This window comes from Homarus americanus, unplaced genomic scaffold (genome assembly GCF_018991925.1).
Source record: "Homarus americanus isolate GMGI-L3 unplaced genomic scaffold, GMGI_Hamer_2.0 scaffold2770, whole genome shotgun sequence".
Taxonomy (NCBI): Eukaryota; Metazoa; Arthropoda; class Malacostraca; order Decapoda; family Nephropidae; genus Homarus; species Homarus americanus.
The window spans coordinates 20918-47552 of record NW_024729688.1 but is presented as its reverse complement, the minus strand read 5'-3'; the positions used below and the strand labels follow the sequence as shown (position 1 = coordinate 47552).

Genomic DNA, 26635 nt, shown 5'->3' with positions numbered 1-26635 from the left:
GAGTGTGAGCTGCTTCAAGACCAGACTTGACCAACACTGGAGCGGGTTCAGGTACATTCAGGAGCCGGTACATGCCCAGTACTTGCCAACAGTGTGTGACAGAGACGTGACCGACCACCCGGGCAGCTAACGAGCCGATCAGTGGTGAAGAGGATAAAAGTAAAAAAAGTGACCCTGAATTTATTGATGAAGAACTGAAACACATTCAGTCCATTGCACAAAAATTTGGGTACCCTTCATTGTTTGTTGATCATTGTTTTAAAATCCCTAAAAAATCCTTTCATTCTACTCAAACCAGGCGACAAATTCCTACATTTAAGAATATTTTGATTTTCCTTTATCTCAATGAATTTATCCCGTTAGTTCAGTCCCTTAAATTATTAAACATTAATGTTGTTTTTAAGTATGATTCAACTATTACTAATATAATAATAAAGAATAGCCCAACTTTGAATGTAAATGGAAGTGTTTACTGCATTCCATGTAGCAATTGTAATGGAAATTATGTAGGACAGACCGGGAAAGCATTGCAACTCAGAATTAAAGAAGTACAAGTACAATATTAGAACAGCACCTGAAAGCAGTGCACTGTTCGTTCATGTTAGGAATAATAATCATCCCATAGATTGGGAAAACAGCTTAGAAGTGTATAAATCATCATATGTCACAGAAAGACTTATGGTTGAAGCGAGTTTGATCAGGGAATTGAATTCTATAAACCTTAGTGATGGTCAGTACAAAACTGATAATATGTTGCGCAAATTTATTTGTCAGTGGCCCAAGGTTAAAAATGTTTTGAAAGCATTCGAGTTCGATGCAGGATAATTGATTAGTGGGTCCCATATTTTTGACCTGACTTAACATGACAAGTTACGTTGCCATTTCTTTTAAGCTCCTTTGCGTGTGTTATGATGTTACTTTTTACTTTTATCCTCTTCACCACTGATCGGCTCGTTAGCCGCTTGGGCGATCGGTCATGTGTCTGATTACTTTTCCTTTTCTTTTATCCTCTTCACCAGAAGATCGGCTCGTTAGGCACTTGGGCTATCGGTCACATCTCTGTTACGCACTGTTGGCAAGTACTGTGCATTCACCGGCTCCTGAATGTACTTGAACCCGCTCCAGTGTTGGTCAAGTCGTGTCTTGAAAGAGCTCACACTCGGTGCCGTCACAACACTCTCTGGTAGATTGTTCCAAGAGTTCACAACTCTCACTGCAAAAAAGTTTGCCCTCACAGTCTTCTGGACTTGCGGCTTCTTCAATCTTGAGCTGTGACCCCTTGTGGGGCCAGCGTCCGCCAGCTCCAAGTAAGGACACTCGACTGAGTAGTGCCCCTTGAGATGCTTATACACCTAAATTAGGTTCCCCCTTGCCCGTCTGTAGTATAAGTTAGGCAAGTTCAGGCGCTCCAATCTCTCAGGGTAGCTGAGGTGCCGAAGGGAAGGCACCAGTCTGGTGGCCCTCTTTTGAACATTTTCAATCAACTTACAATACCTAGCATATCTTGGGGACCAGCCGGGGTGACAGTGCTCCAGATGGGGAAGCACTTCACTCTTGAAGATCGTTACGAGGGACGGACCGTCTAAATATCTGAACGGCCTTCTTATAAGACCCAATAATTTATTTGCCTGATTTACCTTCTTCTCGCAATGGTCCGAGAACTTCAGCTCATTGTCAACATACACACCTAGGTCCTTCTCACATTCAGTCTCAAATAGTGCAGTTACTTCATCCCGTTGGGACATATGATACGCTTTCCTTACCGTTGGTACGCCCCAGGTGCATCCTCTTACACTTCGTGACATTGAATCTCAGCAGCCATTTCTTCGACCATTCTTGGAGCCCACAGAGGTCCTTCTGCAGCTCTTCACAGTCCGCATGGTTCTCGATGTCCCCAAATAACTTGGCGTCATCGGCAAACATTTGTATGGAGGAGTGTACAACGTCAGGCATGTCATTTATGAAACAAACAAACAACAGTGGGCCCAATACACTGCCATGTGGTACCCCGCTTGTGATAGGTCCGGATGATGATTTCGTGCCATTAATCACCACACACACTGCTTGCGGTCATGTAGAAAGTCTAATATCCACGCTAGGACATTTCCCCGAATTCCGTACCCTTCCAGTTTGATATTCAGCCTTTCGTGGGGTACACTGTCGAAAGCCTTGGCGAAATCTAGGTAAATATTGTCGATATTACCACCGCATTCCAGAATATGGGTCCAAATATCCAATACCTTGAGCAATTGTTAATCAAGAGCGCCCCGGCATAAAACCGTATTGGCAATCCTTTACAAGGTTGTTTCGTAGATGTTCCATTGCGTCATCTCTGATAATACTCTCAAGTACTTTACATATTATGCTGGTCAGGCTCACCGGTCTATAGTTGTTCGTGGAGTGACGACCGCCCTTGTTGAAGATAGGACTCGCATAAGCCACTTTCCATTCACTGGGGACCATTTGTTCATCCAGGCATTTACAAAACCGGATCTTCAGGGGCTCTGCAAGCTCGTTGCACAGCTCTCTTAGCACTCTAGGATGCACCATGTCAGGTCCGGGACTCTTATGGACCTTTAGCATGGACAGTTTATTTCTAATTCCCTCTTCTGTGAACACAATGTGGGTCAGTGCTGTGTCGAACCGTCTGTCCTCAAATGCACTAAGGTTAATCGCATCCTCTCTTGTGAACACTGAGGAAAGAAGCTGTTCAATGCCTTAGTGTGCAGATTAGTGGATGTCATGTTTATCATAGTTTATGACCTGACCTTATGATTAGTAAGGTCACCCTGTGTACTTAAGCCTCTCTCGGTCCTTGTAATTCAGTTGCCCCTGAAGATGTCTTGAATAAAGACGAAAGCTAAGGTGCTCTATTGTTTCCCTTTTTCCTGTGTGATGTTATCAATATATATATATATATATATATATATATATATATATACACACAAATAGAGCGGCTCCTGACCTCAGGGTCAGGGCTGGTCAGTGTGTGAGTCCTGGTTGTTTTGCTCAGCCTCAGAGCACAAACTAAACAATGTTAAAAATAGTTACAAATATGGCACTTAAACTATTCATATATATTTTATGGAAATAAAATGGACTCATATTAAACTAAAATTGCTTATAATTATTAATATTTGGTAATATAATTTAACTCAGGATATGCATATTATTTTGAGTTACTTGTAAATTAGTATGGTTCAGAGGGCTCGTCCGTGGTTCATGTTTAACATCAAGTTACTTGCTCAGTTTACAGAGCCTTGTCCTTGGCTTCTCGCTCGCGTCAATCTTCCATAATTACTCAGGTATGAACCACTTTTGTAGCTTATTTACCACCAAACACGTTGTCTGTAAGCACCTTTGACACGTTCATGTGCATTAGTGACCATTATTAGGTTTTATTAAGGGAAAGAAGTGTATTTTGGTGGCGTAGAGGCAGACAAGGTGTCAATGTTTTTTTGATAATTTGTATTTTTTTCCATTATTTTCCTTCTGTTAGTCAGGTATTGTAGAGGTTATTGACTTTTGCTGTTGAGACAAAAAATATGACAGGTGTTAGTACATGTGGGGGGTTGAGTTTAGTGATGGAGAATGTGGTAATTTGTCACTAGTACTGTATAATGACAGGAAATTCCAAGACAGAGATGATGACTAAGATGATGATGATAATGATGAAACTGAGGCATAACTTAGCGCCACACTTAACAGTAATACCTGAAGCTCAGCCTATTTAACGAGAAGAGAATTTGTTCGTTCTTTTAACAATAACTGATAAAATAGCAGATTACAGCAACCAAAGAATCACCTAACCTAACCTTGCTGTATTCTGTGGCTGCTGTTTACTGTAATATTACTCAAAAGATCATTATATCTTCCCTGGGAAAATGTAATACAGTATTTGAGGATTTTGTCTTCATGGTTTTAATTTCTCAACCACTGGTGTCACGTTAATGTAATCTTATCTTCAGTGTTTATCATACTTAAAGAAAAAGGTTTATGTGTTAAGTTTTACCTGATAACTGACACACAGTAAAAGCTGTGAGGTTAACATGTTCAGCCAAATACTGAACCAACTTTATTTATTGGTAATATTGTAGGTCACACAAACAAAGAATCTGATAAAAAAACCTAACCTAACCTATTGTAATATAAGAAAATTATCATAGAAAAAATAGTTCTATTTATTGAGTGAAGTGAATTTGTGGTATTCTGTGGTAGTTGTTCACTGCTATATTACCATAGTTGGTAAACAGTCTTGTAGCATTTAATCCAACTACACCCGTTTGGGAGGGTGTATGCTCAACCACTGCCTCTTAACGACAGTACAGTACAGTACAGTACAGTATGGTACAGTACAGTACAGTACAGTATGGTACAGTACAGTATGGTACATTATAGTACAGTATGGTACAGTATAGTACAATACAGTATGGTTCAGTACAGTATGGTATAGTATAGTACAGTGCAATACAGTATAGTATAGAACAGTACATTATAGTACAGTACAGTATGGTACAGTATAGTACAGTACAGTGTGATACAGTATAGTACAGTACAGTATGGTACAGTATAGTACAGTACAGTATAGTACAGTATGGTACAGTACAGTATGGTACAGTAAAGTACAGTACAGTATAGTATAGTACAGTATACAGTAGTACAGTGCAGTATACAGGGTAGTGCAGGACAGTACAGTATGGTTCAGTACAGTATAGTACAGTACAGTATGGTGTCCGTTCACACTGTACTGGTAAACATGGTGTATTACAGGACCCAGGCTGATGACCTCTCTGTATGGTGTCTGCTCACACTGTACTGGTAAACATGGTGTATTACAGGACCCAGGCTGATGACCTCTCTGTATGGTGTCTGTTCACACTGTACTGGTAAACATGGTGTATTACAGGACCCAGGCTGATGACCTCTCTGTATGGTGTCTGCTCACACTGTACTGGTAAACATGGTGTATTACAGGACCCAGGCTGATGACCTCTCTGTATGGTGTCTGCTCACACTGTACTGGTAAACATGGTGTATTACAGGACCCAGGTTGATGACCTCTCTGTATGGTGTCTGCTCACACTGTACTGGTAAACATGGTGTATTACAGGACCCAGGCTGATGACCTCTCTGTATGGTGTCTGCTCACACTGTACTGGTAAACATGGTGTATTACAGGACCCAGGCTGATGACCTCTCTGTATGGTGTCTGCTCACACTGTACTGGTAAACATGGTGTATTACAGGACCCAGGTGCTGATGACCTCTCTGTATGGTGTCTGCTCACACTGTACTGGTAAACATGGTGTATTACAGGACCCAGGCTGATGACCTCTCTGTATGCAGGCCTGCTCACACTGCACTGGTAAACATATGTATTACAGGACCCAGGCTGGATGACTCTCTGTATGGTGGTCTGCTCACACTGTACTGGTAAACATGGTGTATTACAGGACCCAGGCTGATGACCTCTCTGTATGGTGTCTGTTCACACTGTACTGGTAAACATGGTGTATTACAGGACCCAGGCTGATGACCTCTCTGTATGGTGTCTGCTCACACTGTACTGGTAAACATGGTGTATTACAGGACCCAGGCTGATGACCTCTCTGTATGGTGTCTGCTCACACTGTACTGGTAAACATGGTGTATTACAGGACCCAGGTTGATGACCTCTCTGTATGGTGTCTGCTCACACTGTACTGGTAAACATGGTGTATTACAGGACCCAGGCTGATGACCTCTCTGTATGGTGTCTGCTCACACTGTACTGGTAAACATGGTGTATTACAGGACCCAGGCTGATGACCTCTCTGTATGGTGTCTGCTCACACTGTACTGGTAAACATGGTGTATTACAGGACCCAAGCTGATGACCTCTCTGTATGGTGTCTGCTCACACTGTACTGGTAAACATGGTGTATTACAGGACCCAGGCTGATGACCTCTCTGTATGGTGTCTGCTCACACTGTACTGGTAAACATGGTGTATTACAGGACCCAGGCTGATGACCTCTCTGTATGGTGTCTGCTCACACTGTACTGGTAAACATGGTGTATTACAGGACCCAGGCTGATGACCTCTCTGTATGGTGTCTGCTCACACTGTACTGGTAAACATGGTGTATTACAGGACCCAGGCTGATGACCCCTGTATGGTGTCTGCTCACACTGTACTGTAAATATGGTGTAATACAGACCCAGGCTGATGACCTCTGTATGGTGTCTGCTCACACTGTACTGGTAAACATGGTATTATAGGACCCAGGTTGATGACCTCTGTATGGTGTCTGCTCACACTGTACTGGGTGTAAAACATGGTACAGGACCCAGGGTTGATGACCTCTCTGTATGGTGTCCGTTCACACTGTACTGGTAAACATGGTGTATTACAGGACCCAGGCTGATGACCTCTCTGTATGGTGTCTGCTCACACTGTACTGGTAAACATGGTGTATTACAGGACCCAGGCTGATGACCTCTCTGTATGGTGTCTGTTCACACTGTACTGGTAAACATGGTGTATTACAGGACCCAGGCTGATGACCTCTCTGTATGGTGTCTGCTCACACTGTACTGGTAAACATGGTGTATTACAGGACCCAGGCTGATGACCTCTCTGTATGGTGTCTGCTCACACTGTACTGGTAAACATGGTGTATTACAGGACCCAGGTTGATGACCTCTCTGTATGGTGTCTGCTCACACTGTACTGGTAAACATGGTGTATTACAGGACCCAGGCTGATGACCTCTCTGTATGGTGTCTGCTCACACTGTACTGGTAAACATGGTGTATTACAGGACCCAGGCTGATGACCTCTCTGTATGGTGTCTGCTCACACTGTACTGGTAAACATGGTGTATTACAGGACCCAGGCTGATGACCTCTCTGTATGGTGTCTGCTCACACTGTACTGGTAAACATGGTGTATTACAGGACCCAGGTTGATGACCTCTCTGTATGGTGTCTGCTCACACTGTACTGGTAAACATGGTGTATTACAGGACCCAGGCTGATGACCTCTCTGTATGGTGTCTGCTCACACTGTACTGGTAAACATGGTGTATTACAGGACCCAGGCTGATGACCTCTCTGTATGGTGTCTGCTCACACTGTACTGGTAAACATGGTGTATTACAGGACCCAGGCTGATGACCTCTCTGTATGGTGTCTGCTCACACTGTACTGGTAAACATGGTGTATTACAGGACCCAGGCTGATGACCTCTCTGTATGGTGTCTGCTCACACTGTACTGGTAAACATGGTGTATTACAGGACCCAGGCTGATGACCTCTCTGTATGGTGTCTGCTCACACTGTACTGGTAAACATGGTGTATTACAGGACCCAGGCTGATGACCTCTCTGTATGGTGTCTGCTCACACTGTACTGGTAAACATGGTGTATTACAGGACCCAGGCTGATGACCTCTCTGTATGGTGTCTGCTCACACTGTACTGGTAAACATGGTGTATTACAGAGAGGTCATCAGCCTGGGTCCTGTAATACACCATGTTTACCAGTTCAGTGTGAACAATTCACCACACTCTCAGCTTTGGGACTCCTCCTCTGGCAGTCTTTGGTAGCCTGTACAGTACATACAGGTGTTCAATCCTGAATCATCATCATCGTCGTTTTACCGCCATTTCCCAGGTTCGTTTGAATTAGCCGTGATTATCTGATGGCACGGTGTCTCGATTGCCATAAGGCAAATTAGACGTAAATTTATGGCTGGTTGCCCTTCCTGTCACCAATCTACTTGTATTGAGTAGAAACTGAGGGCCTGGGGGGCGAAACAATATATGTATGTTGTGTTGTCAATGGTAAGAGAAACAATTGAGACCCTGCAATTGTGTGTAAATGAGGCAGAAAATCAGATTAGCAACCTGGGACTTGGTCACAATATTCGTGATGCCATATGGCAGCAGGGTCTACCATTAGACAACACATTATGCTTCCAATATCTTCCCAGGCAGTAGTACCTCCCTGTTTGGTAGCTGCTTACTACCTACTAATAGTTAACATCTGAGTCACAAGTTGACATTATCACCTTTAGTCTTCCGTACTGCACAAAATATCTCGAGCTTGTTACACTTACAAATTCACGCCTCCATCTAATGTAATAAAAGTACAGTGACCCCTCGTTTAACGAACACCTCGGTTAACGTAATTTCGATTAACGAACTGCCTCTCACAAGGATCTTCAATTCCGTTAACGAAAAAAATTCGATTAACGAAGTTCTTACGTAACCGACCTCAACATGTTTTCGCTTGCACTGACCAGGCAACCAGCTTTAGTATCAGTCCGCCAATACATTAATCGGATCTAGGGCTTAAATTCCTTACTATTTTAGTAAATATCAAGAAGTTTATACTATTCAATAATTTTAAAGTTTAATATTCAATTTTTAGTCATTTTAACAATTATTGAACATAATTGAAGGTAAAGTGACTAGTTTAATGTGCGGCATCCAGCCTCCTAACACAGCAAACAGGAGTTACTGTCTCTCTCTGTTTTCACTGGAGGTAACATCTTGCTTGAGACTCTTCAACTAAACGCTTTTTTCTGTGTTTCCAAGCAAATTATTGGTCATTTTGAAATATATTTTACATATTGACAATATATAATGCAGTGCAGTGTTGATTTAAAGAAAATAATCTTGAATTACACCAAGAGAGCTAAAATTTTATGGGTGAAATGGCGCCATGGGGTGACTTCTCTTCCACCCCAATGCCTTCTCTTCTTCCTTCTCCTCCACCCCCATTCTAAATCCCATCATCATCATCATCATCATCCAGGAGCCTTCTACATACACACCTCAAAGTAAGTGAACTTTTCTACCATTTTTGTTGAATTTAGGAAATTTTCGGTGAGCTGGAACCAATTACCCAACAACCCATTGAAACAATGGTTTCACTTAACGAACTTTTCGGTTAACGAACGACCTTCTGGAACGGATTGAGTTCGTTAACGGAGGGGTCACTGTATTGCTAGAAGCTTAACTTTATATCTTGTATTGTGTGTAACCCTCTGCTTTATATTTCTAGACTGGCGGTTGAATGATGCGGGACCTGTACAATGCTCTGCCCCTGCCAGACGACCGACCAATTACATCCGTGTGTGTGGTCGAGGAGTTGTCCGGATGTCCCCCCAACTACACACCTGTACGTTGACACTGTACAGTGCTTCCTTAATAACTCTACAAGTCTGGATAACACAGTCTATTTTGTTCTTATTCATTAGTCAGATAAGTTGTGGTGTCTTATGGTGCATGTACTCTACTGTACTCTACTGGTCTATAATAAGGACAGTTTTTTGTTGGGTGTACATAACTGTACTATACAGTTCCTACAACTACCGACACAAAATGTGTTATGAAAGGTACACACAGAGGCTGACCCACATCATGACCCACAACAGCACACTGGATGGGCAGGGAGACTGGCCACACAGCTTGGGGGAGGGGCCACGCAGGGGTGCTGGCCACACTTGGCAGGGAGGTGCTGGCCACACAGGGGGAGGAGGTACTGGCCACAGCTTGGGGCTATCAACACTGGCCACACAGCTTGGGAGGGTTGGCCACACAGCAGGGGAGGAGTGCTGGCCACAGCTTGGGGGGTACTGGCCACACTTGGGGAGCTTTAGGTACTGCCACACAGCTTGGGGGGACAGCTAGGGGGAGGAGTACTGGCCACACAGCTTGGGAGGTACTGGCCACACAGGCCACACAGCTTGGGGGGTACTGTACACAGCAGGGGGGAGGTACTGGCCACACAGCAGGGGTGCTGTACTGCACACACAGCCAGGGGAGTGAGCACACAGCTTGGGGAGCTGGCCACAGCTTGGGGGGCCAGGGGGTGCTGGCCAGCTGGCCACACAGCAGGGAGGAGTACTGGCCACACAGCTTGGGGGAGGAGTACTGGCCACACACACACAGCTTGGGGAGGTACTGCCACACAGCTTGACACACAGCAGGGGGAGGAGTACTGGCCACACAGCAGGGCCACACAGCAGGAGACTGGGCCACACAGCTTGGGAGGCTGGCCACACAGCTTGGGGGAGGAGTGCTTGGCCACACAGCTTGGGGACTGGCCACACAGGTACTGGCCACACAGCAGGTGCTGGCCACACAGCAGGAGTGGGGCCTGTACACAGCTTGGGGAGAGTGACACAGCTAGGGTACACACAGCTTGGGGGAGGGGCAGGGGAGGATGCTGGCTTACAACAATTTGCTTAGGAGTACTTAGGGAGGAACACAGCTTTTTTGCTGTCTGGCTTTCTGACACAATTTGGTACTTGTTGAGGAGTACTGGCCCACAGTACTGGCCACACAGCTCATTTTTATGTCAGTGTTTCAACAATTTTTGGTTTGTTTTTTCTTATTAATTTTTTAAAGGAAAGTCTAATTGTCACAGTGTTTAGGTTTGGTTGAGGTGGAGTAATCATGTCTATTGTGCATCTTTTCTCAGCTGAGGAAAAATCTCCGCCCCTCCTCAAGAGTTACAGCTGATTGGCTGTAGCAAACCTGTCTGATTTCGTCGTGAAGTAATGATGTATTTCTAGATAAGTTTATTCATAATCGTTGGGATGACCGTTTATGGCGAGAATGATATTATTTCAAACATGAGCACGTAGGAAGTTTATTAGAAGTATTAAGAACATAAGAATGGAGGAAACTGCAGCGGGCCTATTGGCCCATACTGGGCAGTCCCGTTTACACCCAACCCCTATTGCTCATATAAGCATCCAACCTATGTTTGAAGCTATCCGGCGTTATTATACGTGAGTTAACTGTTAAACTCTGGTAGCAAATTAACGTTTTCGGAGGATGCATTTAATATATACTTATTTTTACCAACAATAAGGCATACTAAGACAAATGACGTACGTATTACAGTGGAAAGTGGGATAAAATCGTGACGAAAGCAATGACTTTCGCTTTCTTTCGTTCAAAAGATGTTACCGTAATTGCTTTTCTAATGGTTTTCAGTTAAAAAACTGTTGTATTACAATAATATTCCCTCCTAATTGACTTGAATAAATACTTGAATGGAAATATACAATATATTTGTTGAAACTACCCACATTTCAGTGTAAAGTGTCGTAACAATAAATGGTAAACAATTTGCCTTCGGCACTCGGTGTTTCAGGCACGGTGAGCCTCTGTTTATAGGACGTAGAGTGTTTTTACTGAAGGTTTTGTTATTCCAATACTGTACCCTCAAAAACTTGGGTCGACCTATAAACAAGGAATATCATAAATTAAAGATTTTTTGGTAAAAAAATCAGGGTCGACCTACAATGCTGATGTCAACAGAAGCGTAGTTACAGCGAGACTGACTGGGTGAGGGAGCGCGGGGTGGCGTGACGCGCGATGCGTGTGTGGGGGGGGGAATTGGCTGGCTGGCAGTGTGCGGTGCCGCGCGCGATTTGAATGGCGCGCTATTTGAATGTACTTCAATGTACAGATTATTCCTCCGGCGGGGCAATCCACGTATTTGCAAACCCGCGTATGTTAAGGGCCGACTGTAAATCATGTTGTAAATCATGTACAGGAAGGATACGTAAATTGTAATATCAAGTGTATGGTTCGCTCAAAGCCACCCCAAGTCAGACAACGCGTCACACAAAGTTACACTGTGTGTGTGCGTGCGTGCGTGAAGTTCACATAATTTAAGATATGTACTATGTTTTTATAAGTAAGTGTTTAAGTAGAGTAAAGGCCCAAAGAGTCTGGGGATGAAGACGTCTGTTGACTTCCTTCTGGAAGTAACTACGGTAACAAAACTATCGGGACAGAACCATGTTTACAGTACAGTACTGTTCATGTTCTCAGAAAAAGACAGATAACACAACACTTATATGGGAGTCGTAATATATGAGATACAAGACTCAGTCATATATATGATGACCTTACTGATACAAGACTCAGTCATATATATGATGACCTTACTGATACAAGACTCAGTCATATATATGGTGACCTTACTGATACAAGACTCAGTCATATATATGGTGACCTTACTGATACAAGACTCAGTCATATATATGATGACCTTACTGATACAAGACTCAGTCATATATATGGTGACCTTACTGATACAAGACTCAGTCATATATATGATGACCTTACTGATACAAGACTCAGTCATATATATGGTGACCTTACTGATACAAGACTCAGTCATATATATGATGACCTTACTGATACAAGACTCAGTCATATATATGATGACCTTACTGATACAAGACTCAGTCATATATATGATGACCTTACTGATGCAAGACTCAATCGCCCATATATGATGACCTTACTGATGCAAACTCAGTCCATATATGAGTGACCTTACTGATACAAGACTCAGTCATATATATGATGACCTTACTGATACAAGACTCAGTCATATATATGGTGACCTTACTGATACAAGACTCAGTCATATATATGGTGACCTTACTGATACAAGACTCAGTCATATATATGATGACCTTACTGATACAAGACTCAGTCATATATATGGTGACCTTACTGATACAAGACTCAGTCATATATATGATGACCTTACTGATACAAGACTCAGTCATATATATGGTGACCTTACTGATACAAGACTCAGTCATATATATGATGACCTTACTGATACAAGACTCAGTCATATATATGGTGACCTTACTGATACAAGACTCAGTCATATATATGGTGACCTTACTGATACAAGACTCAGTCATATATATGATGACCTTACTGATGCAAGACTCAGTCATATATATGATGACCTTACTGATGCAAGACTCAGTCATATATATGATGACCTTACTGATACAAGACTCAGTCATATATATGATGACCTTACTGATACAAGACTCAGTCATATATATGGTGACCTTACTGATACAAGACTCAGTCATATATATGATGACCTTACTGATACAAGACTCAGTCATATATATGGTGACCTTACTGATACAAGACTCAGTCATATATATGGTGACCTTACTGATACAAGATTCATTCATATATATGATGACCTTACTGATACAAGACTCAGTCATATATATGGTGACCTTACTGATACAAGACTCAGTCATATATATGATGACCTTACTGATACAAGACTCAGTCATATATATGGTGACCTTACTGATACAAGACTCAGTCATATATATGATGACCTTACTGATGCAAGACTCAGTCATATATATGATGACCTTACTGATGCAAGACTCAGTCATATATATGATGACCTTACTGATGCAAGACTCAGTCATATATATGATGACCTTACTGATACAAGACTCAGTCATATATTTGATGACCTTACTGATGCAAGACTCAGTCATATGAAGTAATACAGTAATGTTATTTTTCAGGTATCTAAGACCCATGACCAGGACATAGATGCAGACCTTTATAAAGATGGCTTCTTCAGGAGGGTGACCCGCTACCTGTGTCACAGCAAAACTGAAGGTTACATGGGCTATGTGGTGGAGCATCTGGCTATTGTTAATGATCGAGACTCAAGACCTGCAGGATACACCATTGTTGAACAAACCTTTGACACAAGTGAGTTTATATATACTATACTGTACTGAAGAGCATTGTGTCACTGGCTACATAGTAAGCTCTATATGTTACTATAAATCTATATCAATCAAGCAATCAACTTTATTTTGCATTAATAATACAAAACCGAATGTATCCTCATATAATTAATCTCTCCTTCAGATCAGCTTATATTTATGACTTATCAATATTGTAGAAAGACTTTGATAACAGGTGCACTTAAAAACAGTACTTGAGCTGTAGAAATGTGACCAATATCAACAGGATAAGGACTACTACTAGATCATATATATATATATATATATATATATATATATATATATATATATATATATATATATATATATATATATATATATATATATATATATATATATATATATATATATATATATATATATATATTATATATACACACACACACACAGTTGTACCCCACTTAACGCGGTCAATTGAACCCAGAGGGTCCCGCGTTAAGTGAAATCCGCGTTAAGTGAACAACAGAACATATGGGATTAATTCCAATAGAAACCAGCCCGATCCCCAAACTCCACTTTTTGACGACACATAACTATGTTGTAGTAAAAATTCTATCTTAACTTTATGATGGTATGAAAAAACAAGTAATATAGAAGAGGTTAGGTTAGGAAAGATAAAGGTTAACATAGGAAAAATGAAGGTTAAGTTAGAGAAACTAAAAATTTTGTGTAACACTTACGGTTGTAGAAGAGATGGGTCGGCATACGGGGATGGAGGCTGGTTCCGAGGCAGAGGGCAGATTACTGGCCCTCAGGTGAATCACCATTACTAGGTGAATCACCATTACTAGGTGAATCACCATCACTGTCACTTACAGTTGTCAGGGCTTCCCTGACAAATCCCTCAAAGTCAACTTCACTTTCACTATCACTGGCTTGGGCTGGCTGTGGTGGGTTGCGGGCGAAGAACTCGGTTATGCTTTGCTGACGGCTGGCGTTGATGTTGTCATGATACACCGTGATGTACGGCTCCATAGCCTGCACCAGCCGGGTATGGAAGACTTCATAGCGTTCATCGTCATTGTCGCGGGAAAGGACGGACTTAATTTTTTCTGCAAACTCTATGGCACACTTAATATCACTATGACTTAAACTAGGTTCTTCGGAGCATGACGCACCTTCTTCCTCCTCTTCACTGGCGTGTTCTTCTTCCAACATCTCGTCGGCAGTCACTTCAGGATCTTTGATCACCTCCAGGATGTCTTCGTTGGTGGTCTCGGAGAAGCCTTCAGCTGTAATATTGAGCGCAGCTTCTCTGGCAAGGTCCACTGCTACTGCAACAGTCTGAACCTCACCAGTCACAGGTTCACTCCTCCTCTCACCTGGTATGCCATGCAACACATGTCTCCAAGCGTGACGAATCGTAGCAATAGTCAGCAGATCCCATGCCTCCACCAAGAAGTCTACAGCTTGTTTAACGTTAAACTTCTTCCAAAATTGTTTGACGAGAAGTTCTTGAGTCACCGCCTCTTGTTCCTTGTCCTCGTCGCTTTTGCTCTCGCTGTCGGTGTCACCCAGCTTACGCAACTCATCCTTGGTGTTGGTAGAGTCGTTCAGCAGCTTGAACTTCTTTGCAGAGTACGCAGCTTTAACATTGCAGATCAACTCCTGGTCCATGGGCTGGATTAATGACGTGGTGTTGGGAGGAAGGAAGACCACTTTTACGTTGGGGTGACGATCCATAAGTAGGGGCGAGTGTCCAGGTGCGTTGTCAAGGAGCAACAAAATATTGAATGAAACATTCTGTTGCTCGCACAATTTCTTCACGTCGGGAACAAAACAGTCGTCAAACCAGAAGAGGGACAGAGAAGAGGACATCCACGCCTTACGTGCGGTTAGCCAGTGGACATTAAGCTTGTTCATGTCCATATTCTTGTAGGCGTGCGGCTTGCGGGCTGTGTGAATCACCGATAACTTTGGTTTACAGGTACAGGAGGCATTGGTGGTAAACAGGACGGTGATGCGTTCCTTCTGCAACTTCCGACCCCTTACCTTGCTCGCAGACTGGACAACGAAGGTCTTGGAAGGTAACTTTTTCCAGAAAAGACCAGATTCGTCCATGTTAAACACCTGGTCGTCGGTGTACTGTCCTTCCTCCATAATCTCACGTAAGAACGGAGGAAAATCTCTAGCCGCCACACGGTCAGCACTCGCTTTCTCACCACCAATGTTGATGTTGGTGATCTTGTTCCTCTTCTTAAACCTATGCAGCCAACCAGAGGAAGCATTGAAGGGTTTGGGCTCTGCAATTCCCAGCTTACGTGACACTGCTGCGTATAGCTCACGTGCATACTCCTGCACTGAGCGCGTGTCCACCGCCATGTTGCGTCGCGCCTGATGAATCAAATAACTCACCAGCAAATTTTCCACTTTTGCCAGCACCCTGTTCTGGCAATACCTGATAGATGAAGCACCTGCAGACTTTGTGATTTTCATGTGCTCTTTGATCTTGGCTGCATCCTTCTTGATCGTACTAATCGTAGATTCGTTGACGCCATGCTGGCGCGCGAGATCAACTTGCCGTCTTCCTTTCTCCAAATCTTGAACAATTTGGTACTTCACCTCGTAGCTTAATGAACGTCGTGTCTTCTTTGGCTTAGTGCCGCTGGGTCCAGGTAAGGAAAGGTCTCTCTCTGGGGGCGATGGTGGTCCGGCGGAAGCCATTTTACGGAACAATGGATGCGCGTTAACACGGGGTGGCCTTGAGGGATGAAACTGCCGCGGCTAGGTCAAGTGTCGTCTCTCCTCCCTCCCTCCCTCCCCGGGGTGGTCACGTCATAATACTTTAAGCCAATTACAGCTAGCAGCAGAGGGGGGTAGGGATGCAGGGCCAATCACAGTCCGATACGTCATATGACGTCAGTGATAACGCAACAAAGACACACTGCGCAACCTTACCGCGCGGCTTGCCCAAGCGGAGGGAGAGGCGAGGAGCACAGGCAGGCAGGCGGGCGGGCAAAATCTAAAAATAGCATCTCGAGCCGGACACTCACCGCGTATATGTGGAAAAAATCCGTGTTAAGTGAAAGTTCAGCTCTGGCAAGGCACCGCGTATATGATAAAACGCGTTAAGTGAAACCGCGTTAGGCGGGGTAATACTGTGTGTGTGTATATATATATATATATATATATATATATATATATATATATATATATATATATATATATATATATATATATATATATATATATATATATATATATATACACACACAGTATTACCCCGCCTAACGCGGTTTCACTTAACGCGTTTTATCATATACGCGGTGCCTTGCTAGAGCTGAACTTTCACTTAACACGGATTTTTTCCACATATACGCGGTGAGTGTCCGGCTCGAGATGCTATTTTTAGATTTGCCCCACCCTGCCTGACTGCCTGTTTTAGCTCATAAAATTCATACAAATTACCCGGCCAGAATATAATTTACATTGCTGGAATTCTTATAATTTGATGATCATTTTGAATATAAACATCATATTTTTGCATTAGACATACAAATTTTAGATAAAAATTTTTCTCAAATTAACTATGTTATCTTTTGTGCAAAATATATGACATTTATATTCAAAATATTCCTGGTCTTACAAGGAATCCAGCAATGTCAATTATATTATCCTAACTTTAGTTTGAGGTATTATTTATTAAAATTTAGTGGTTATCCCACACATCTCCTTGGGACGGTTGGTGGGGGGTGGGGGGGAGGGAGGGACCGACCGACCATCTGTTACCCTGTGAAGAATTATTTTTTTTTTTATTAACTGAAGATATTTGTTTTAGCTCATAAAATTCATACAAATTACCCGGTCTGAATATAATTTACATTGCTGGAATTCTTATAATTTGATGATCATTTTGAATATAAACATCATATTTTTGCATTAGACATACAAATTTTAGATAAAATTTTTTATCAAATTAACTATGTTATCTTTTGTGCAAAATATATGACATTTATATTCAAAATATTCCTGGTCTTACAAGGAATCCAGCAATGTCAATTATATTATCCTAACTTTAATCTGAGGTATTATTTAATACTAAATGTTAAAAACCCTGGAAGGGAGGATTGGTGGGGGGTGGGGGGGAGGGTTGGGACTGACCACGCGGTTGGAAGAGGGGGGGAGGCAAGGTTGAGTCCATTATTTGAATGGACATTAACTTGGCGACTGTATTTCTCTATTTCTCTTAAGTATTAATTGTGTGCATGTACCATCATAAAATTAAGATGTTATTTTTACTACAACATAGGTATGTGCCTTCAAAAAGTGGAGTTTGGGGGTCGGGCCGGTTTCTATTGGAATTAATCCCATATGTTCTGTTGTTCACTTAACGCGGATTTCACTTAACGCGGGACCCTCTGGGTTCAATTGACCGCGTTAAGTGGATTTTCTATATATATATATATATATATATATATATATATATATATATATATATATATATATATATATATATATATATATATATATATATATATATATATATATATATATATATATACAGCGACCCCTCGTTTAACGAACGCCTCTGTTAACGAAATTTCGGTTAACAAACTGCCTTCCATAAGGATCTTCAATTCGGTTAACGAACAAAAATTCGGTTAACGAATTTCTTACGAATCGACCTCAACATGTTTTCGCTTGCACTGGCCGGGCAACCAGCTTTAGTATCAGTCCGCCAATACATTAATCGGTTCTAGGGCTTAAATTCCTAACTATTTTAGTAAACATCAAGAAGTTTATACTATTCAATAATTTTAAAAGTTTAATATTCAATTTTTTAGTCATTTTAACAATTATTGAACATAATTGAAGGTAAAGTGACTAGTTTAAAGCGCAGCATCCAGCCTCTTAACACAGCAAACAGGCGTTAGTCTCTCTCTGTTTTCACTGGAGGTAACATCTTGCTTGAGACTCTCTTCAACTAAACACTTTTTTCTGTGTTTCCAAGCAAATTATTGGTCATTTTGAAATATATTTTACATATTGACAATATTTAATGCAGTGCAGTGTTGATTTAAAGAAAATAATCTTGAAATACACCAAGAGAACAAAAATTTTATGGTTGAAATGGCACCATGGGGTGACTTCTCTTCCACCCCAATGCCTTCTCTTCTCCCTTCTCCTCCACCCCCATTCTAATTCCCATCATCATCATCATCATCCAGGAGCCTTCTACATACACACCTCAAAGTAAGTGAACTTTTCTACCATTTTTGTTGAATTTAGGAAATTTTCGGTGAGCTGGAACCAATTACCCAAAAACCCATTGAAACAATGGTTTCGGTTAACGAACTTTTCGGTTAACGAACGACCTTCTGGAACGGATTAAGTTCGTTAACCGAGGGGTCACTGTATATATATACTGTACATCAATAGATGTGGTTTAGGAAACATAAATTATTTTGACAGCTCCAGCACCGTAAGAATTGGCACTGCAACACTGAGTACAGTACAGTAGTACCCCGATTTACTCGGTCAATTGAACCCACGGGGTAACGCGGAAAGTGAAAACCGCGTAAAGTGAACAACAGAACATATGGGATTATTTCCAATAGAGACTGGCCCGACCCCCAAACTCCACTTTTTCCGACACAATACCTCGTTGTTGTAAAAATAACATCTTAATTTTATGATGGTATGCTCACACAATTAATATTTAAGAGAAATACAGTCGCCAGGTTAATGTCCATTCAAATAATGGACTCAAATCCCTCCCCCCCTCTCTTTCCAGCTCACTAGCTCCTACCTCTCTGAGAAATGTTTGGGTGAAAACACTAGATTTTAACGTTTAGTAATAAATAATACCTCAGACTAAAGTTTGGATAATATAATTGACATTTCTGGATTCCTTGCAGGTCAGGGAATATTTTGAATGTTAACTTCATATATTTTGCACAAACAATAAAATATTTGCTTTGCGTAAACCAAATTATTACATTAGATCTAAAATTTGTACGTCTAATGCAAAATCCATGATGTTTATATTCAAAATGATCATCATATTGTAAGAATTCCAGCAATGTAAATTATATTCTGGCCGGGTAATTTGTATGAATTTTATGAGCTAAATAAAAAATTATACTTCACTTGCATATATGAGTAGATGCACCGCGGAAAGTGAAAGTCCGGTTCTGGCAAGGTACCGCGTAAATGAGTAAATGAGAAATCACGCAAAGTGAAACCGTGTAAAGCGGGGTAATACTGTACAGTAAAATACAGTACAATATAATACAGTACAGTATAATACAGTACAGTACAATACAGTAAAATTACAGTACAATAGGGTCGGGATATATAGCAACTTTATATAAAATCAAATTATATCATGACTACCAAAATTATCGACATTTTCCTATATATAGCGATATATTCATTGAAAGTAGACTCACAACTTATGTGGGGTTATGTTCCTGGGACCTCACATAGAGCCCAAAACCCATAAAGTCAGAAACACTCCTAATAATACCATAAATTGACCCCAAAAATAAGAGTTGAATTTTCTATCTCTTGAACAAAATATATGATGTATATATTCAAATTATTCTCTGTCTTGCAAGGATTCCACCAATGTAATTTATATTCTGCTAACTTTAGACTGTGTCATTTATGTCAAATTTAGTCACGTTTATTGGCCTCCAGAACCTAACCCTATTTTCCCCATTGATTACATGTAATTATATACAGTACAGTATAGCGATTTAGTATAGCGAACATCCTTGGACCCTATCTGGTGATATATCCCGACCCTACTGTATAGTACAGTATAGTACAGTACACTACAATACAATACTGTACTGTACTATACTGTACTGTATTATACTGTACAGTATTGTACTGTACTGTACAGTACAGTACAATACTGTACAGTACAGTACAATACTGTACAGCACAGTACAATACTATACAGTACAGTACAATATAGTACAGTACAGTACAGTGCAATATAGTACAGTACAGTACAATATAGTATAGTACAATATAGTACAGTACAATATAGTATAGTACAATATAGTACAGTACAGCACAATACTGTACAGTACAGTACAATACTTACCTACTGTACAGTACAGTACAATATAGTACAGTACAATACTGTACAGTACAATATAGTACAGTACAGTACAATACTGTACAGTACAGTACAATATAGTACAGTACAGTACAATATAGTACAGTACAGTACAATATAGTATAGTACAATATAGCACAGTACAGTAGAATACTGTACAGTACAGTACAATACTGTACAGTACAGTACAATATAGTACAGTACAGTACAATATAGTATAGTACAATATAATACAGTACAGTACAATACTGTACAGTACAGTACAATACTGTACAGTACAGTACAATATAGTACAGTACATTACTGTACAGTACAATATAGTACAGTACAGTACAATACTGTACAGTACAGTACAATATAGTACAGTACAGTACAATATAGTACAGTACAGTACAATATAGTACAGTACAGTACAATATAGTATAGTACAATATAGCACAGTACAGTACAATACTGTACAGTACAGTACAATACTGTACAGTACAGTACAATACTGTACAGTACAGTACAATATAGTACAGTACAGTACAATATAGTACAGTACAGTACAATATAGTATAGTACAATATAGTACAGTACAATATAGTACAGTACAGTACAATATAGTACAGTACCGTACAGTACAGTACAATAATGTATAGTACAATATAGAACAGTACAGTACAATATAGTATAGTACAATATATTACAGTACAGTACAATATAGTACAGTACAGTACAATATAGTACAATACAGTACAGTACAATATAGTACAGTACAATATAGTACAGTACAATATAGTACAATACAGTGCAGTACAATATAGTACAGTACAATATAGTATAGTACAATATAGTACAGTACAGTACAATATAGTACAGTTCAGTACAATATAGTGCAGTACAGACCAATATAGTATAGTACAATATAGTACAGTACAATATTGTACAGTACAATAAACTACAGTACAATATAGTATATTACAGTACAGTACAATATAGTACAGTACAATACAGTACAATATAGTATAGTACAGTACAATATAGTACAGTACAGTACAATATAGTACAGTACAGTACAATATAGTATAGTACAATATAGTACACTGCAGTACAATATAGTACATACAGACCAATATAGTACAGTACAATAAAGTACAGTACAATATAGTATATTACAGTACAGTACAATATAGTACAGTACAATATAGTACAGTACAGTACACTATAGTACAGTACAGTACAATATAGTACAGTACAATATAGTACAGTACAGTACAATGCAGTACAGTACAATATAGTACAGTACAATATAGTACAGTACAATATAGTACAGTGCAATACAGTACAGTACAATATAGTACAGTGCAATATAGTACACTACAATATAGTACAGTACAATACAATACAGTACAATATAGTACAGTACAATACAGTACAGTACAATATAGTACAGTACAGTACAATATAGTACAGTACAATATAGTACAGTGCAGTACAGTACAATATAGTACAGTACAGTACAATACAGTACAGTACAATATAGTACAGTACAGTACAATATAGTACAGTACAGTACAATATAGTACAGTGCAGTACAATACAATATAGTACAGTGCAGTTCAATACAGTACAGTACAATATAGTACAGTACAGTACAATATAGTACAGTACAATATAGTATATTACAGTACAAATAGTACAGTACAGTTCAATACAGTACAGTACAATATAGTACAGTACAGTACAGTACAATGCAGTACAGTACAATATAGTACAGTACAATATAGTACAGTGCAATACAGTACAGTACAATATAGTACAGTGCAATATAGTACACTACAATACAGTACAATACAATACAGTACAATATAGTACAGTACAATACAGTACAGTACAATATAGTACAGTACAGTACAATATTGTAGCAGTACAATATAATTACAGTGCAGTACAGTACAATATAGTACAGTACAGTACAATATAGCAGTACAATATAGTACAGTACAGTACAATATAGTACAGTGCAGTACAATACAATATAGTACAGTGCAGTTCAATACAGTACAGTACAATATAGTACAGTACAATATAGTATATTACAGTACAAATAGTACAGTACAGTTCAATACAGTACAGTACAATATAGTACAGTACAGTACAGTACAATGCAGTACAGTACAATATAGTACAGTACAATATAGTACAGTACAATATAGTACAGTGCAATACAGTACAGTACAATATAGTACAGTACAATATAGTACACTACAATACAGTACAGTACAATACAATACAGTACAATATAGTACAGTACAATACAGTACAGTACAATATAGTACAGTACAGTACAATATAGTACAGTACAATATAGTACAGTGCAGTACAGTACAATATAGTACAGTACAATACAGTACACTACAATACAGTACAGTACAATACAGTACAGTACAATATAGTACAGTACAATATAGTACAGTGCAGTACAATACAATATAGTACAGTGCAGTTCAATACAGTACAGTACAATATAGTACAGTACAATACAGTACAGTACAATATAGTACAGTACAATATAGTACAATACAGTGCAGTACAGTATAGTACAGCACAGTACAATACAGTACAATATAGTACTGTACAATATAGAAATGTACAATACAGTACAGTACAATATAGTACTGTACAATATAGTACAGTACTGTACAATACAGTACAGTACAATATAGTATGGTACAATACAGTACAATATAGTACAGTACAATACAGTACTGTACAGTACAATATTGTACAGTGCAGTACAGTACACTACAGTGCAGTACAGTACAATTCAGTGCAGTACAATATAGTACAGTGCAGTACAGTACAATACAGTACAGTACAATATAGTACAGTGTAGTACAGTACAATACAATACAGTACAGTACAATACAGTACAATACAGTACAGTACAGTACAATACAGTACAGTACAATATAGTACAGTACAGTACAGTACAATACAATACAGTACAATACAATACAGTACAATACAGTACAGTACAATACAGTACAGTACAATATAGTACAGTGCAGTACAGTACAATACAGTACAGTACAATACAGTACAGTACAGTACAATACAGTACAATACAGTACAGTGCAGTACAGTACAATACTGTACAATATAGTACAGTACAGTACAATACAGTTCAGTATAATACAGTACAGTACAGTACAGTACAGTACAGTACAATATAGTACAGTATAATACAGTACAATACAGTACAGTACAATACAGCACAATACACATACAGTGTAGTATAATACAGTACAATACACATACTGTACATTGGTTCCTCGGTTAAGCAGCTCAATTCGTTCCACAGAGTCGTTCGTTACCCGAAAATTTTGTTAACCGAATCCATTGTTTCAATGGGATATTGGGTCATGGGTTCCGGCTCACCGAAAAGTACATATAAAGTAAAAAAAAAAAATATGTAGTAAAGTACATTTACTTTGAGATGGGTATGTAGAAGGTTCCTGGTTTATGATGATGATGATGGGAATTAGAAATGGGGGTGGAGGAGAAGGGAGAAGAGAAGGAAGTGGGGGTGGAGGAGAAATCACCTTTCAGGGGACCCATGCTTGATGCAGTAATTTCACCAATAAAATTTTTAGTTCACTTGGTGTAATTCAAGATTATTTTATTTAAATCAACACTGCACTACACTGTATATTATCAATATGTTAACTAAATTTCAGAGTGACAAATAATTTTAATGTAAAAATGCAAAAATATTCAAGACACCAACAAAATCGATGTTCACTCCACTGTCAACAAAGCCAAACTGACGCCTTGTGGGTGAGTTAAGTGGCTGATGGGCTCACAAAAAACTAGTTCCCTGTGCTGCATATATTATCAATATGTTAACTAACTTTTAAATGACTCATAATTTTAATATAAAAATGCAAAAATATTAAAGAGCACAACTTTCTTGATATTTACTCCACTGGAAACGAATGTAAACATAGAACAGATTACTAAATTGGCAGACTACCCCGTCAGCCGATCAGCTGATGCTCACAACAAAACTTGTTTGTCGTAAGGATTTCGTTAATCAAAGTTTTGTTCGTTAACCGAATTGAAGATCCATATGGGAGCTAATTCGTTAACCATATTTCGTCAATCGAACCGTTCGTTAACCGAGGGACCACTGTGCAGTGTAGTACAATACACATACTGTACAGTGTAGTACAGTACAATACAGTACAGTAGTATTGTTCCACAGGTCAGAAAGCATTTAAGAAGAAGCAGCTGTGTTACAAACAAGTTCCTCGCACTATGGCAACACAGACTATCACAGACATCATCATCTTGAGTCGCTCCAAGGTGGCCCCAGAAGGGTTCTCTCTGGTGGGGGAGATGAACGGCCTGTGTGTGTGTATCAAGCCTGGCCCAGCACCCACACCTCAACACAACAAGCCTTCTGCTCAGGCTTCATCCCCACATCTCTATAGGTGAGTACAGTACAGACTATTCTGTACCATATACAGTACAGTACAGACTATTCTGTACCATATACAGTACAGACTATTCTGTACCATATACAGTACAGACTATTCTGTACCATATACAGTACAGACTATTCTGTATCATATACAGTACAGTACAGACTATTCTGTACCATATACAGTACAGTACAGACTATTCTGTACCATATACAGTACAGTACAGACTATTCTGTACCATATACAGTACAGTACAGACTATTCTGTACCATATACAATGCAGTACAGTACAGACTATTGTGTACCATATACAGTACAGTACAGACTATTGTGTACCATATACAGTACAGTACAGACTATTCTGTACCATATACAGTACAGACTATTCTGTACCATATACAGTACAGACTATTCTGTACCATAAACAGTACAGACTGTTCTGTATCATATACAGTACAGTACAGACTATTCTGTACCATATACAGTACAGTACGAACTATTCTGTACCACTGCAGTACAGTACAGACTATTCTGTACCATATACAGTACAGTACTGAACTATTCGGTACCTGCTACAGTACAGTACAGACTTTGTTCTGTACCATATACAGTACAGTACAGTACAGACTATTCTGTACCATATACAGTACAGTACAGTACAGACTATTCTGTACCATATACAGTACAGTACAGTACAGACTATTCTGTACCATATACAGTACAGTACAGTACAGACTATTCTGTACCATATACAGTACAGTACAGTACAGACTATTCTGTACCATATACAGTACAGACTATTCTGTACCATATACAGTACAGACTATTCTGTACCATATACAGTACAGACTATTCTGTACCATATACAGGACAGTACAGTACAGACTATTCTGTACCATATACAGTGCAGTTCAGTACAGACTATTCTGTACCATATACAGTACAGACTATTCTGTACCATATACAGTACAGACTATTCTGTACCATATACAGTACAGACTATTCTGTACCATATACAGTGCAGTACAGACTATTCTGTACCATATACAGTACAGTACAGACTATTCCGTACCATATACAGTACAGACTATTCTGTACCATATACAGTACAGTACAGACTATTCTGTACCATACACAGTACAGTACAGACTATTCTGTACCATATACAGTACACTACAGACTATTCCGTACCATATACAGTACAGACTATTCTGTACCATATACAGTACAGTACAGACTATTCTGTACCATATACAGTACAGTACAGACTATTCTGTACCATACACAGTACAGACTATTCTGTACCATATACAGTACAGACTATTCTGTACCATACACAGTACAGTACAGACTATTCTGTACCTTATACAGTACAGTACAGACTATTCTGTACCATATACAGTACAGTACAGACTATTCTGTACCATACACAATACAGTACAGACTATTCTGTACCATATACAGTACAGTACAGACTATTCTGTACCA

General features: G+C 39.7%; 1 protein-coding gene across 1 annotated transcript in view; it reads left to right on the top strand.

Annotated features, from left to right (window-relative positions):
* The first annotated feature begins 3214 nt into the window (after positions 1-3214).
* The window catches only part of LOC121866790 (multivesicular body subunit 12B-like), a 32985-nt gene continuing 9564 nt past the window's right edge, over positions 3215-26635 (top strand). Inside the window, exons 1-4 of the mRNA XM_042366521.1 lie at positions 3215-3305; positions 9052-9168; positions 13376-13568; positions 24928-25156. Of these exons, the coding sequence (XP_042222455.1) occupies positions 9064-9168; positions 13376-13568; positions 24928-25156 (527 nt within the window). The 5' untranslated portion in view covers positions 3215-3305; positions 9052-9063. The remainder of the gene's footprint in view (positions 3306-9051; positions 9169-13375; positions 13569-24927; positions 25157-26635) is intronic.